Raw genomic sequence first — 16,949 nt, forward strand, 5'->3', positions numbered from 1 at the left:
CCAGCATTTATTGTTTGTAGACTTTTTGATAGCAGCCATTCTGACTGGTGTAAGATGGTACCTCATTGTGGTTTTGATTCACATTTCTCTGATAATGAGTGATGTTTAACATCTTTTCATGTGTTTGTTAGCCATCTGTATGTCTTCTTTGGAGAAATGTCTGTTTAATTCTTTGGCCCATTTTTTGATTGGGTGGTTTATTTTTCTGGAATTCAGCTGCAGGAGTTGCTTGTAAATTTTTGAGATTAATTCTTTGTCAGCTGCTTCGCTTGCTATTATTTTCTCCCATTCTGAAAGCTGTCTTTTCACCTTGCTTATAGTTTCCTTCATTGTGCAAAATCTTTTAAGTTTAATTAGGTCCCATTTGTTTATTTTTGATTTTATTTCCATTACTCTGGGAGGTGGGTCATAGAGGATCCTGCTGTGATTTATGTCAGAGAGTGTTTTGCTTATGATTTCCTCTAGGAGTTTTATAGTTTCTGATCTTACATTTAGATCTTTAATCCATTTTGAGTTTATTTTTGTTTATGGTGTTAGAAAGTTTTCTAGTTTCATTCTTTTACAATTGGTTGGCCAATTTTCCCAGCACCACTTGTTAAAGAGATTGTCTTTTCTCCATTGTATATTCTTGCCTCCTTCATCAAAGATAAGGTGTCCATAGGTGTGCGGATTTATCTCTGGGCTTTCTATTTTGTTTTATTGATTGATATTTCTGTCTTTGTGCCAGTACCATACTCTACTGATGACTGTAGCTTTGTAGTATAGCCTGAAGTTAGGCAGGTTGATTCCTCCAGTTCGAGTCTTCTTTCCCAAGAATGCTTTGGCTATTCAAGGTTTTTTTGTATTTCCATACAAATTGTGAAATTATTTGTTCTAGTTCTGTGAAAAATACCATTGGTAGCTTGATGAAAGTGAAGTCGCTCAGTTGTGTCTGACTCTTTGCTGACCCCGTGGACTGTAGCCCACCAGGGCCTCCATCCATGGGATTTTCTAGGCAAGAGTACTGGAGTGGGTGGCCATTTCCTTCTCCAGGGGATCTTCCTGACCCAGGGATCGAACCCAGGTCTCCTGCATTGCAGGCAGATGCTTTAACCTCTGAACCCATGAGACTCCCTCCTAGAAATTATTCGTTCTAGTTCTGTGAAAAATACCATTGGTAGCTTGATAGGGATTGCATTGAATCTATAGATTGCTTTGGGTAGTATACTCATTTTCACTATACTGATTCTTCCAATCCATGAACATGGTATATTTCTCCATCTATTTGTGTCCTCTTTGATTTCTTTCATCAGTGTTTTATAGTTTTCTATATATAGGTCTTTTGTTTCTTTGAAAGTGAAAGTGAAGTCTCTAAGTTGTGTCTGACTCTTTGCGACCCCGTGGACTGTAGACCACCAGGCTCCTCTGTCCATGGGATTCTCCAGGCAAGAATACTGGAGTGGGTTGCCATTTCCTTCTCCAAGTGTTCTTCCCAACTCAGGGATCGAACCCAGGTCTCCTGCATTGCAGGCAGATGCTTTAACCTCTGAGCCACCAGGGAAGCAGTTAGATATATTCCTAAGTATTTATTCTTATCATTGCAATGATGGATGGAATTGCTTCCTTAATTTCTCTGTTTTCTCATTGTTAGTGTATAGGAATGCAAGGGATTTCTGTGTGTTAGTTTGATATCCTGCAACTTTATTATATTCATTGATTAGTTCTAGTAATTTTCTGGTGGAGTCTTTATGGTTTTCTATATAGAGGATCATGTATTCTGCAAACAGTGAGAGTTTTACTTCTTCTTTTCCAATCTGGATTCCTTTTATTTCTTTTTCTGCTCTGATTGCTGTGGCCAAAACTTCCATAACTATGTTGAATAGTAGTGGTGAGAGTGGGCACACTTGCTTTGTTCCTGACTTTAGGGGAAATGCTTTCAATGTTTCACCATTGAGGATAATGTTTGCTGTGGGTTTGTCATATATAGCTTTTATTATGTTGAGGTATATTCCTTCTATTCCTGCTTTCTGGAGAGTGTTTATCATGAATGGATGTTGAATTTTGTCAAAGGCTTTCTCTGCATCTATTGAGATAATCATATGGTTTTTATCTTTCAATTTGTTAATGTGGTGTATTACATTGATTGATATGCAGATATTGAAGAATCCTTTGTATCCCTGGGATAAAGCCCACTTGGTCATGATGTATGATCTTTTTAATATGTTGTTGGATTCTGTTTGCTAGAATTTTGTTAAGGATTTTTGCATCTATGTTCATTGGTGATATTGGCCTGTAGTTCTCTTTTTTTGTGACATCCTTGTCTGGTTTTGATATTAGGGTGATGGTGGCCTCATAGAATGAATTTGGAAGTTTATCTTCCTCTGCTATTTTCTGGAAGAGTTTGCATAGGACAGGTGTGAGTTCTTCTCTAAATTTTTGGTAGAATTTGGCTGTGAAGCCGTCTGGTCCTGGGCTTTTGTTTGCTGGAAGATTTCTGATTAAAGTTTCAATTTCCGTGCTTGTGATGGGTCTGTTAAGATTTTCTATTTCTTCCTTGTTCAGTTTTGGAAAGTTATACTTTTCTAAGAATTTGTCCATTTCTTCCAAGTTGTCCATTTTATTGGCATATAATTGCTGATAGTAGTCTCTTATGATCCTTTGTATTTCTGTGCTGTCTGTTGTGATTTTTCCATTTTCATTTCTAATTTTGTTGATTTGATTCTTCTCCCTTTGTTTCTTGATGAGTCTGGCTAATGGTTTGTCAATTTTATTTATCTTCTCAAAGAACCAGCTTTTAGCTTTGTTGATTTTTTCTATGGTCTCTTTTGTTTCTTTTGCATTTATTTCTGCCCTAATTTTTAAGATTTCTTGCCTTCTATTAACCCTGGGGTTCTTCATTTCTTCCTTTTCTAGTTGCTTTAGGTGTAGAGTTAGGTTATTTATTTGACTTTTTTCTTGTTTCTTGAGGTAACCCTGTATTGCTATGAACCTTTCCCTGGGTACTGCTTTTACAGTGTCCCATACATTTTGGGTTGTTGTGTTTTCATTTTTGTTCATTTCTATGCATATTTTGATTTCTTCTATGATTTGTTGGTTATTCAGAAGCGTGTTGTTCAGCCTCCATATGTTAGAGTTTTTAATAGTTATTCTCCTGTAATTGACATTGAATCTTACTGCATTGTGGTGAGAAAAGATACTTGGAATGATTTCAATTTTTTTGAATTTGCCAAGGCTAGATTTATGGCCCAGGACGTGATCTATCCTGGAGAAGGTTCCATGTGCACTTGAGAAAAAGGTGAAATTCATTGTTTGGGAGTGAAATATCCTATAGATATCAATTAGGTCTAACTGATCCATTGTATCATTTACATTTTGTGTTTCCTTGTTAATTTTCTGTTTAGTCGCTCTATCCATAGGTGTGAGTGGGTATTAAAATCTCCCACTATTATTGTGTCACTGTTAATTTCGCCTTTCATATTTGTTATATTTATAATTGTTGTATCTTCTTATTGGATTGATCCTTTGATCAGTATGTAGTGTCCTCCTTTGTCTCTTTTCACGGCCTTTATTTCAAAGTCTATTTTAACTGATATGAGTATTGCTACTCCTGCTTTCTTTTGGTCTCTATTTGCGTGGAATATCTTTTTCCAGCCCTTCACTTTCAGTCTGTATGTGTCCCTTGTTTTGAGGTGGGTCTCTGGTAGACAGCATATATAAGGGTCTTGTTTTCTTAATCCATTCAACCAATCTTTGTCTTTTGGTTGGGGCATTCAACCCATTTACATTTAAGGTAATTATTGATAAGTATGATCCCTTTGCCATTTACTTTGTTGTTTTGGGTTCGAGTTTATATACCCTTTCTGTGTTTCCTGTCTAGAGAAGATCCTTTAGCATTTGTTGGAGAGCTGGTTTGGTGGTGCTGAATTCTCTCAGCTTTTGCTTGTCTGTAAAGCTTTTGAATTCTCCTTCATATTTGAAGGAGATCCTTGCTGTGTACAGTAATCTGGGTTGAAGGTTTTTCTCTTTCATCACTTTAAGTATGTCCTGCCATTCCCTTCTGGCCTGAAGAGTTTCTGTTGAAAGATCAGCTGTTATCCTTATGGGAATACCCTTGTGTGTTATTTGTTGTTTTTCCCTTGCTGCTTTTCATATTTGTTCTTTATGTTTGATCTTCATTAACTTGATTAGTATGTGTCTTGGGGTGGTTCGCCTTGGGTTTATCCTGTTTGGGACTCTCTGGGTTTCTTGGACCTGTGTGACGATTTCCTTCCCCATTCTAGGGAAGTTTTCAACTATTATCTCCTTGAGTATTTTCTCATGGCCTTTTTGTCTTCTTCTTCTGGGACACCTATGATTCGAATGTTGGGGCGTTTCACATTGTCCCAGAGGTCTCTGAGGTTGTCCTAATTTCTTATAATTCTTTTTCCTTGTTTCCTCTCTGCTTCATTTATTTCTACCATTCTATCTTCTACCTCACTTATCCTATCTTCTGCCTCTGTTATTCTACTGTTGGTTCCCTCCAGAGTGTTTTCGGTCTCATTTAGTGCAGTATTCATTATATATTGACTCTTTTTTATTTCATCTAGGTCCTTGTTAAACCTTTCCTGCATCATCTCAATCCTTGTCTCCAGGCTATTTATCTGTAACTCCATTTAGTTTTCAAAATTTTGGATCATTTTTACTGTCATTATTCTGAATTCTTTTTCAGGTAGACTCCCTATCTCCTCATTTTTTTGTTTGGTTTGGTGGGCAATTATCATGTTACTTTACCTGCTGAGTATTTCTCTGCATTTTCATCTTGTTTAGATTGCTGTGTTTGGGGTGGATTTTCTGTATTCTGGCAGCTTGTGCTTCCCCTTTATTGTGGAGGTTCCTCCCTGTGGGTGGGGTTGGACGAGTGGCTTGTCAAGGTTTCCTGGTTAGGAAAACTTGCATTGGTGTTCTGGTGGGTGGAGACAGATTTCTCTCTGGAGTGCAATGAAGTGTCCAGTAGGGAGTTTTGAGATGTCTGTGGGTTTGGTGTGACTTTAGGCCGCCTGTATATTGAAGCTTAGGGCTTTGTTCCTGCATTGCTGGAGAATTTGCGTGGTATGTCTTGGTCTGGAACTTGTTGGCTTTTGGGTGGTGCTTGGTTTCAGTGTAGGTATGGAGGCTTTCGGATGAGCTCTTATCCATTAATGTTCCCTGGAGTCAGGAGTTCTCTGGTGTTCTCAGGTTTTGAACTTAAGCCTCCTGCCTCTGGTTTTCAGTCTTATTCTTACAGTAGCCTCAAGACTTCTCTATCTATACTGCACAAATGAAAAAATATCTAGGTTAATGATGAAAAGCTTCTCCACAGTGAGGGACACCCAGAAAGGTTCACAGAGTTAGATGGAGAAGAGAAGAGGGAGGAGGGAGACAGGGATGACCAAGAGAAGAAGAGGGGGAATCAAAAGGGGTGAGAGCAAGCTAGCCAGTAATAAACTCCCTATGTGCTCTCCACAGTCTGGACCCCTCAGAGAGGTTCATGCAGTTACACAGAGAAGAGAAGAAGGAGGAAGGAGACAGAGGTGACCAGGAGGAGAAAAGAGGGAATCAAAAGGAGACAGATCCAGCCAGTAATCAGTTCCCTAAGTGTTCTCCACAAGCTGGAACACACAAAGAGATTCACAGAGTTGGGCAGAGAAGAGAAGAGGGAGGGAGGAGATAGAGGTGAGCTGGTGGAGAAAAGGAGAGTCAAAAGTGGGAGAGAGCAATCAAGCCAGTAATCACACTCCTAAGTAAAAATGGGTATTGAAGATTGGGTTCCTAAAGGTACAAAATTGATAACAAACACCAAAAAGCAAAGATTAAAAGTCTAGAGTAGAGGTTAGATTCTCTAAAATGCAGTATTTAAAAAAAAAGTCACAAAAAATGATAAAATATAAATATATGAAGTTTGCTTTAAAAATACGGTCTTTTTTTTTTCTGCAAGGTAATAGGAGGTTACAAAAATGAAAATTAAAGGAGTAATAGAGGACTTAAATTTTTTTTTTAATTTAAAAATTACAATAGTAAAAATATATCTAGGAATTTCTCTGGAGCTGTTGTGGGCAGTGTGAGGTGAGTTCAGATAGTTCCTTGATCCAGCTTATACTTCTCAAGATCTATGTGTTCCTTCCAATGTAGTCAGTGCTAACTACAGGGCTTTAATCTGTTGCACCTGTCATTTCCAGAGTGGTTCCCTCTGTTTATTTTAGCTTCTTCTGTTTGCTGGTCTTTTCAGTGTCTAATTTCCGCCCTGAAAAAAGGGGGCGAAGGTGGTCACTTATTTAGGCTCACTTATTCAGTGGTGCTGTGGGGAGGGAGGAGCACTGCAAACAAATATCCCTGGCGTGTGCTCACAGTGTCCTGGCCACACTGGGTTTGCTCCCGCTCACGGTGTGTGTGCTTTCCCAGTCTACACTGCTCAGGCTCCAGGTTGCTCTGCCTGCAACTGTCTGAGGTGGGCCCTGGGTTACGTGTACTTCCCAGGTCTAAGCCGCTCAGGTTCAGGTTCTCAGGTACTCCACAAGGGCACAGACTCAGTCGGGCCTGCGTTTTGTGCCCTTCCCAGGTCCGAGCAGCTCATGGGACCAGGTGCTTGGTGAGCACAATGACCCCCAGGTGTGGTGTGTCTTATCACCTCCCCCATCCCAGCCGCTCCATTTCCTGGGTGGCAGCAGGTGTGCCTGTCTCAGGTGGGCCGTGTGTCTCTTCTGGGGAGCTGATCTCTGGCTGCGACCATCCCAGTGGATGTCAACTGCCCAGGAGAAGTCTTGTTTAGCAAATGGGAGCCTGCTTGCAGTTTTGTAGAGGATGCCTCTCTGGGGCTGAGATTGCCCCTTTCAGGCTCTGGCTGCCCCTGCCTGCCTCCCGGTCTCTCGCGGGGGATGGGCCAATGCACAGCCAGCTAGCTCTCCTTTGGTATTCGTTCAGTCCTTTGTTCTGTGTGTGGGTCATGCAGTGCCTTAGGTTAGGGCTTTTCACAGGATAGTTCTCTCTCTGGCTATCCCACAGATTGGGTTGCTATCTCACGTTAGCTCCCTCAGATTGCCCTCAGGGCATTCAGACCTGGTCCTTACCCTAAGCAATACAGCCCACACCTCCTGTTCAGCCCCCCGCTTGTTGGTGGCAAATATGAGTGTCTGGACTACTTCTCTGCTGGAAGTTGATGTTAGGCACGTAATCTGTGGGATTTATTTATTTATTTATTTTTCCTCCCGGTTATGTTGCACTCTGAGATTCCAAAACTTCCCACTGACCTGCCAGTGAGAGTGTTTCCTGGTGTTTGGAAACTTCTCCTCTTTGAAGACTCCCTTCTGGGACAGATCTCCATCCCTACCTCATTTTGTCTTACCTCCTTTTGAAGAAAATGGGCTGCCTTTCTGGGTGCCTGGTGTCCTTTGCCAGCATTCAGAAGTTGTTTTTGTGGAATTTGCTCAGGGTTCAAATGTTCTTTCAATGAATTTGTGGGGGAGATTGTGGTCTCCCCGACCTATTCCACCGCCATCATAGGACTGCCTCTGAGACTTGAAGTCTGGATTCTACCTCCACAGCAAGCTCTCTTTCCATTCTGCTTCAGACCTAGGTTGAAATTGGAACTGGACTGAATGTTTATATGTCTGTTTGCTTTTAAATCTTTGCTCTTGCAATCACCCCTGCTACCATTCCAGTATTGTCCCACTGACGTTTCTTTCTCTGAATAAAATGTCTTACTAATTTAGGAAGTATTGGGGCCAGAATAGAATTTCTACTTAAAGTATTTGTATTCTTAGAATTGTTATTCTATACCCACAAAGTTACAAAATTTCACATTTTAACATTCAAACCCTAATTTGAACATCAGGAAACACTAACCTAAATCGTTCCAGGACTATTCAAGAAAGATGAGGTTATAAAGTTAACCTGTTTAACAGTCCCTGGCAACTCACTCCAGTATTATTATCCAGGAAGTCCCACGGACAGGAGCCTGACAGGCTATAGTCCATGGGGTCGCAAGAGTTGGACACGACTGAACAACTGAGCACCATACTTTTCATGGCTATAGTATACATTTTTATTGGTCACAGAGCCAGCAAGAACTCTAACACCAACCAATGTACATTAAAAAGGTCCATCTAGGCCTGAAAATAAAAGTATAGGGCTTAACGCCTATTTTGCCTTCCGTCTATGCTTATAGACTAGCTGAACATATAGCTTTGTAACAACTGATAGAGATTTCTTCCTAAAAGTATTCTTATTAAAGCTGAACAATGAATGAATACATTTAGAATACATGAATACTTTTGGGTAGTTTAGAAATAAAAGAATCAACTTAAGAGTAAGGAAACCTGGGGGCATAAGGCAACTCAACCCATATAAACATATATCTTTTTAACATTTCTACGTATTAATTAGGGGAATCTCTTCCTGAATTTAAGAATACATTTGCTTTCTTCATTATCTCCTTTTAAAATGATGGCGGTATGAATGTCAGGTCAGAAAGGGCCTAAGGCAAAGTGATGGCATTCTTTCAGGAATGCACACCTTCTGGAGGCTGCAAAATTAAATGGAAAATGGGGGTCACATCTGCTTGTGGGGAGGTGACTGATGTCTAGGCTGCCTTAGGCCCTTTGAAGGAAGGAAATTACCTTTATTAAGGGTGCTATATGCCATGTCTTGTGCTGGTTAGTAAGTAGCATCATTTATGTTAAGTTTGAGCAAACTAAAGCTCAAAGAGTTTTAGGTAACTTATCCAATTAAGGGGCAGAATAGGAGCCTTCTGGTTCTCTCCCCCAGCACAACAAGTGTTTCTCCCACTTGAATGGACATGGTGATGTACTCACTATTTCTCAGAAAAGACAAGTGGATGGGCATTTTAAAATATTTGGTTAAATTCTACTGTATATTTTTCTACAACTTGGCTCCTCTATTGACTTCTTTAGCTGGTTATTTAAGGAAACATAAATCAGGTTTATTGAACAAATATCAGGGAAATATTCATAGCTGGGCATGAGAAACTCTGAAGTCAATTTTTCATTGCTGATTACTCTTTCTTTGAAAAGCCCTTCATCTGCATTCCTTTGCGAGGGGCTGTTGGTAGTTAAATTCACCTTTGGGTTACCTGAGTAAGGTGTCACAGAAAAATGGCCACCTGTAATCTTACCACAGAGTCTGTATTTAATGACTACTTCCCAAGGAACCTGAGGCAGGAAGTCATCCTTGGAGCTGACTGAGGTGTGTGGCCTCCAGAGGAGAGCTCCAGAAGCTGACTGAAAAGCACGGTCAGGCAGGCTGTCTCAAGAAAGGCGAATCTTTTGATGGGAGAAAATTGGGCATCACTGGGTACTCAGAAAGACAAACACATAACTGAACACAGGAAGGAAACTTCCTATAAATGTAAATGATAACCAAATGCTGCTTGATTTGAATATTAAATAATTTTGCCTTTCAAATGAGATCTGAAACCAGAATCCACTGACAACACTTAACATTAGGAAACCTGTATAACTATAGGTTAAGTGCTTCATGACACAGGGCAAAGGGAATAGAGAGCACTGTCTGGGGAATACTGTTACAGGGAGAATCAACCCTGAGTCTGATCACACCTCTAGGTTTAACTACTGGTTTGCAGAATATGGGGAAAAAGAACATGTTAACACCACAAGGATGCAATTAGCCTGCTTAAGATTGAGGGGAATGCTATATAACAAATGGTTCAGTTTCTCTCTTTCAGCCTCTGCCATGAACATGCTGCTGAATGTAAATGGTGGAAATCAGGCTAAATAAGCTAAACTACTACTAGTGAAAATCTCTCTTCTACATTAGTTTCAGACAAGAAGACAGTTAGGAAGAGTTCTCTCAAAAACTGGGCCTTTGGCTGTATCTCCAGGACCCGCGAGGTGAACGAACACCCATGTCTACCACCCACAAAGCCAAAACAGCTCTTTGGAGCTCCTCTTGAGGATGTATGTGATAATGACACCCTGCCCACCCCAATTCTGGTAGGTCTTATTTTGGTTTCTGTAACCTTCCTGAGAAGGGGAGTGCTGAGAGACCAAGTGTTCTCTTCCAAATCTACTCCAAATGAAGAAGTCTGGCTTTGTCCGATAAGATTCATAACATTACTTCAAAGAATAAGATCTGATTTAGGTACTGCAGAGTCAGAAGGCAAGTACAAGATGAAAAGATACTCTCCTCCATTCCGCTGATTTCAACAAAGACCCATCTATACCAGCTCAGACCAGTTAACATGGACTCTGTAAGTTAAGGCAGTTAGAGAAGGCGAGGTTGAGGAAAAGAATGAGAGCAGTCCTTTACAGATCACCTTTATGAGGTGAGAAGGGGCAGCAGTCAGATTAGTGAGCTACTGCCCTTACCCAAGAAAAGAGGAAGTATATAGAGGCACGTATGTGGAAAGCTCCAGTCTTAAGGGGACCTGTTCTTCTGCAAGGTTGTTCAGAGTAGTTATCTCTTAAACAGCTGTGGCAAGGAATTGTGGAGATCAGCCAGAGGCCGGGACAGGCTGGGAGCTGGGCAAAATCAACCCAATGTCCATTTTTTCCTTCGGGTGACAGAGTGCTTGTTTTGCATAGAATGGTGGGGAGGTCCTGGAGGCGAGTTTTAACTCCAGGCTATTTTGACCGCGTAGCTTTCCTTCAGACTCTGTGTGTAAGAATCTCTGCGAGTCCACCTCATCCTCATATGTCTCCCCGTCTCCTCCCTTGAAGTCCACACGAGTCTCAAGTCTCCTTCAGCTGAGTCTACTCCCCCTTATTATGCAAAATGTCTCCCATGGATTTGATTTGCACCTCAAGTGTTTAAGCATAAAGTACGTATCCTCTGGCAAAGATGAATCATTTGCTCCTGACAGAATGTGTCAAAAGAGAGTCACAGATTTCGGACTGTGCTCTATCAAATTAGTGTACTGAACTCTAAGCATTAACTCTTGTTCACTGTCCACTATCTCTCCAAGCACTACACTAGATGCAGGGAATTTTATGGTATATATGAAGAAATTTATCATACTAGCTATGTGCTAGCTACTACCCCAGACCTTGCGTCTTTCACAGAAAATTTAGGGGGTAGCCATGACTATCATCGCTCCCACTTCATCAATGAAAAACAAAAGAGCCTCACCCAAGTATGTGCTATGCCCAAAGTCACACAGTGGATGACTGGCATAACAGATTCCACATTCCTTGAAAAACCTGGCTCCAATAGCTGTTATCTCTCTAACTCTGCAGACAGCAGAGGACATAAAAATACAGGAAAAGGAACTACAAAGGCTGATGAGACAAGAATGTCATCGGAGAAGGAGGAGAGGCGTATAGAGCCTGATTTTGAGGGGAGGGAATACAGGAAACAGGACTGAATGGGGTGGACAGTGCCTGGAAGGGGAAGAAACAAATGGAGCATGCATATGGCAAAAAGATGTCCACACTTAGGGAAGAGCATCTATAATAGGGAATAATGAGAAAAGAGCGGTGAAGGAAGAGAGGGTGAATCTACAAAGGCCTCAAAGCAGAAACGTTTAACACAGTAAATTCACTGAAACGGAAAATCTGATTACACAAGTATTTAAAATGTTTCAGTGATGATGAGTCCCAATTAAAAAAAAAAAAAAAGTTTCAGTGTATGAATGTCAAATCGATTGTTGGGTCAAAAATATATTTAGAGACACTGAAGAAAAAATTTCAAATTGACTTCGGTGCTGTTCTAGAACTGTACCCTCATATACCACAGATCTGTCAAAACTGGAGCAAGCTTGTGCTCTGGGCTTCTAGACATGAAACGTCCCACAGTTTTCTTTTCTTTCCTTCCCTATAGGATATGCTTTCCTTTATCAACCATAAAGGGCCATTCACAGAAGGCATCTTCAGAAAATCAGGCAGTATAAAATCATGCAGGGCCCTAAAGAAGAAACTAAACTGTGGAGACACAGTGAACTTGAATGATGTACCAATATTTGTGATATCCTCAGTCTTAAAGGTAAGGAAAGTCTGAGCATTATCCACGGACACAGTAAATGCGAAGCTATATGACTGGTCCTTCATTATGAATGCCCAAGAAACCTAATAGGCATAAGAGAGGAAGGAGCTGAAAAGTGAAAAACACTTCACAAAGCCAAAACTGAAGGAAGGTACCGCAAATGTTATAAGCCCCATACATTAGATATTTTCCTTTTTCATTGCACATCTTGACTCCTGAACACTCCATGCAAAGGAATAACAAGATATTTAAAATACCCACTTACACATTGAGTGTTTACCAAAACAAGCTTCCTGCTTTGGATGACTTCCTCATCACCTTCCTAATGAAGGCCAATTTCCAAAATAAAATTCATAATAAGCCTTTGGAAACAGTTAACAGAAGTAACTTCCCAGGTGGCTCAGACAGTAAAGAATCCGCCTTCAATGCAGGAAACCTGGGTTCCATCCCTGGGTTGCAAGGATCCCCTGGAACAGGGACTGGCATACGACTCCAGTATGGTTGCCTGGAGAATCCCATGGACAGTGGAGTCTGGCAGGCTATAGTCCATGAGGTGGCACAGAATTGGACACGGCTGAAGCAACTTAGCATGGATGCAGGACATATGTTTACTCAGTATGGTAAACTCATGTGTTTAGCGTGTGTGTTTGTGTGTGTGTGTGTGTGTGTGTGTGTCTGTGTCTGTGTGTGTTAGTCGCCTAGTCGCAGCCGAGTCTCTGTAAGATAATGTAATGTATCCCATTAACTGTAGCCCAGCAGACTCCTCTGACCATGGAATCCTCCACGCAAGAATACTAGAGTGGGTTGCCATGCCCTTTTCCAGGGGATCTTCCTGCCAGGCATCGAACCTGCATCTCTTGCATCTCCTGCATTGGCAGGCAGGTGTTTTTCCCACTAGCACCACCTGGGAAGCCCATTTGTCTTACAATGAATCAAAAAACGCTTAGTGAGGCCACCAAAATCTCTGATCACTGTATTATCCTTGCTTCCCCTGTGTCTCAATGCCTTTTACTTGAAAATTAGTGTAGGGAAGATGCCACCATTTGTTCCTCCTTTTATCTGCCTTACCATCTTTAATGGCTTTGTTAAAATTTGTAAGTTTAGCCCACCACCCAAGGTTAGAGTTACATGGTAACCAGTTTTACTATATGCCTAATCTTATAAATCTTATTTTTAAAGGGAGTGCAACAATCAAAATCTGTTTGGAATTTTGCAAAATTCAATAGATTTATACAAAAAATAGACTGAGTTTGAAATAATACAGCTAAATCACAAGTATGTAGTTAAATTTCTATCAGGGCGATAATACAACAGAAAGAAAAAATTAATCAATCCATCTTGGTACTTGTTAGCAGCTATGAACAAAAGTATTTTGATGTAGTATTAACTACAGACAGGTTATTAAAATTATCTTAGAAACCAAATAACATATGGTGTTTCCTTTTCCCCTATTAATGTTCGATTGTATGATAATAGCAACAGTGCAGGTATGATTTAGAGTTGACCCCTACTACACTTGACCCATAATAATACACACTAGGTATGCAAATAGCAAGTAGAGTGCTACCCTCTAAAAGGTGCACACTTGGAACTGATTTCACTTTTGAGCAAGTGTTACTAGGCTCTTGCCTGTTTCCATGCTATAAGCACAGAGTAGTAAGAGGGTGGCTACTTATGGGTACTGGTCTTTGACAGTCCCAAAGTTTTCTCTTCCTAAAGTTGATTGATCTTGGTGGGGAATCAAACCTTGCAACTTTGGCCTTGAGAATACCATATGTCAAAGCAACCATGGAGTTGGTCTAAATCAGAAATGAATATATAGTCAGAACCACATTGAGTTTGTCATTAAACTGTGTATAAACAGTGGTCCAATAGCAAATACCATGGCATATTCTGCATGAGTCATGTCCTGGCTTAACCATACTCAGTCTCACCAATCGATTCTACAGCACAGGGTTCAGGAGAGAGAAGAGACACACTCCAAGTGCATGTAGTTTGGTACACAAGGCAAAGGCCCTGCTGCACACTCCCAGACTCCCAGAAGCCAAAGCCAGATGACGTGGTTGAATGGCATCACCAACTCCATGGATGTGAATTTGAACAAGACCCAGGTGTTGCTGATGGACAGGAAAGCCTGGTGTGCAGTCCATGGGGTAGGAAAGAGTAGGACAGGACTGAATGGCTGAACTCACATGGAGTGCTTCCTCCTTCCAAATGTACTGCGGACACTCCATGAGAAGCATAGTGAAACCCTGATGACCAGCATTGGGTACTCTATACCAATTCCAAGAAAAAGTATGAGAGGCCTGAGACTTTGTGCATTATCTTCATACTCTATCCTCAGTACTAAAGAGAGTGCCTGACACAAACAGCAGCTCAATAAGTACTGAAACAAGCGAACACTAACAGGATTGTAATCATGATAGTTGCCTTAGAAACACTGCGTAAAGAAGATACTATTAAGAGAAGTCAGGCTGTATATTAAGACCAGTGGAAGCAAGTTGTGCCTTTGAAACTGGCAAGGCAATGCCATCATTTCCCCTCAGTCTTGCACAACAGGTTACAACTTTATCCATTTTAATAGGCCCCATTCTCTGATATTAAGACTTGGTCATCAGGATAAAGTTTTCAGGCCTCCACTTAGGAAGCTGACATTTGCATATTCTATCCCACAGGTGTCAAGTTGCAATGTATCTAAATTTTCAGTTTCCTCTTTGGGTGGATATATTGAATTCAAAGAGTTGTAAGGGTAACATGTAGTTTACCATTGGGGCTTATGATTTATTTCTAACACCTGCTGCTTAAAAGTCTGTAGAACTGAACTTTTATTTATTTATTTTTATTTATTTATTTATTTTTCTTTTTATTTTATTTTTAAATTTTACATAATTGTATTAGTTTTCCCAAATATCAAAATGAATCCACCACAGGTATACATGTGTTCCCCATCCTGAAACCTCCTCCCTCCTCTGTCCCCATACCATCCCTCTGGGTCGTCCCAGTGCACTAGCCCCAAGCATCCAGTATCGTGCATCGAACCGGGACTGACAACTTGTTTCAAACATGATATTTTACATGTCTCAATGGCATTCGCCCAAATCTCCCACCCTCTCCCTCTCCCATAGAGTCCATAAGACTGTTCTATACATCAGTGTCTCTTTTGCTGTCTCGTACACAGGGTTATTGTTACCATCTTTCTAAATTCCATATATATGCGTTAGCATACTGTATTGGTGTTTTTCCTTCTGGCTTACTTCACTCTGTATAATAGGCTCCAGTTTCATCCACCTCATTACAACTGATTCAAATGTATTCTTTTTAATGGCTGAGTAATACTCCATTGTGTATATGTACCACTGCTTTCTTATCCATTCATCTGCTGATGGACATCTAGGTTGCTTCCATGTCCTGGCTATTATAAACAGTGCTGCGATGAACATTGGGGTACATGTGTCTGTTTCCCTTCTGGTTTCCTCAGTGTGTGTGCCCAGCAGTGGGATTGCTGGATCATAAGGCAGTTCTGTTTCCAGTTTTTTAAGGAATCTCCACACTGTTCTCCATAGTGGCTGTACTAGTTTGCATTCCCACCAACAGTGTAAGAGGGTTCCCTTTTCTCCACACCCTCTCCAGCATTTATTATTTGTAGACCTTTGGATCGCAGCCATTCTGACTGGTGTGAAATGGTACCTCATAGTGGTCTTGATTTGCATTTCTCTGATAATGAGTGATGTTGAGCATCTCTTCCTGTGTTTGTTAGCCATCTGTATGTCTTCTTTGGAGAAATGTCTATTTAGTTCTTTGGCCCATTTTTTGATTGGGTCATTTATTTTTCTGGAGTTGAGCTGTAGGAGTTGCTTGTATATTTTTGAGATTAGTTGTTTGTCAGTTGCTTCATTTGCTATTATTTTCTCCCATTCTGAAGGCTGTCTTTTCACCTTGCTAATAGTTTCCTTTGATGTGCAGAAGCTTTTAAGGTTAATTAGGTCCCATTTGTTTATTTTTGCTTTTATTTCCAATATTCTGGGAGGTGGGTCATAGAGGATCCTGCTGTGATGTATGTCAGAGAGTGTTTTGCCTATGTTCTCCTCTAGGAGTTTTGTAGTTTCTGGTCTTACGTTGAGATCTTTAATCCATTTTGAGTTTATTTTTGTGTATGGTGTTAGAAAGTGTTCTAGTTTCATTCTTTTACAAGTGGGTGACCAGATTTCCCAGCACCACTTGTTAAAGAGATTGTCTTTAATCCATTGTATATTCTTGCCTCCTTTGTCAAAGATAAGGTGTCCATATGTGTGTGGATCTATCTCTGGGCTTTCTATTTTTTTCCATTGTTCTATATTTCTGTCTGTGTGCCAGTACCATACTGTCTTGGTAACTCTGGCTTTGTAGTAGAGCCTGAAGTCAGGTAGGTTGATTCCTCCAGTTCTATTCTTCTTTCTCAAGATCGCTTTGGCTGTTCGAGGTTTTTTGTATTTCCATACAAATTGTGAAATTATTTGGTCTAGCTCTGTGAAAATACTGTTGGTAGCTTGATAGGGATTGCATTGAATCTATAAATTGCTTTGGGTAGTATACTCATTTTCACTATATTGATTCTTCCAATCCATGAACATGGTATATTTCTCCATCTATTCGTGTCCTCTTTGATTTCTTTCACCAGTGTTTTATAGTTTTCTATATATAGGTCTTTAGTTTCTTTAGGTAGATACATTCCTAAGTATTTTATTCTTTCCGTTACAATGGTGAATGGAATTGTTTCCTTAATTTCTCTTTCTGTTTTCTCATTATTAGTGTATAGGAATGGAAGGGATTTCTGTGTGTTGACTTTACATCCTGCAACTTTACTAATGTCATTGATTAGTTCTAGTAATTTTCTAGTGGAGTCTTTAGGGTTTTCTATGTAGAGGATCATGTCATCTGCAAACAGTGAGAGTTTTACTTCTTCTTTTCCAATCTGGATTCCTTTTATTTCTTTTTCTGCTCTGATTGCTGTGGCCAAAACT

The 16,949-nt window shown here is 40.4% G+C and overlaps 1 protein-coding gene across 1 annotated transcript in view; it reads left to right on the top strand.

Moving 5' to 3' along the window:
- Nucleotides 1–16,949, top strand: part of LOC133250030 (uncharacterized) — a 123,384-nt gene that overhangs the window by 15,902 nt on the left and 90,533 nt on the right. Inside the window, exons 4-5 of the mRNA XM_061421203.1 lie at nucleotides 9,787–9,962; nucleotides 11,788–11,949. Of these exons, the coding sequence (XP_061277187.1) occupies nucleotides 9,787–9,962; nucleotides 11,788–11,949 (338 nt within the window). The remainder of the gene's footprint in view (nucleotides 1–9,786; nucleotides 9,963–11,787; nucleotides 11,950–16,949) is intronic.

Source organism: Bos javanicus, chromosome 6 (genome assembly GCF_032452875.1).
Source record: "Bos javanicus breed banteng chromosome 6, ARS-OSU_banteng_1.0, whole genome shotgun sequence".
In the NCBI taxonomy this organism is placed as follows: domain Eukaryota; kingdom Metazoa; phylum Chordata; class Mammalia; order Artiodactyla; family Bovidae; genus Bos; species Bos javanicus.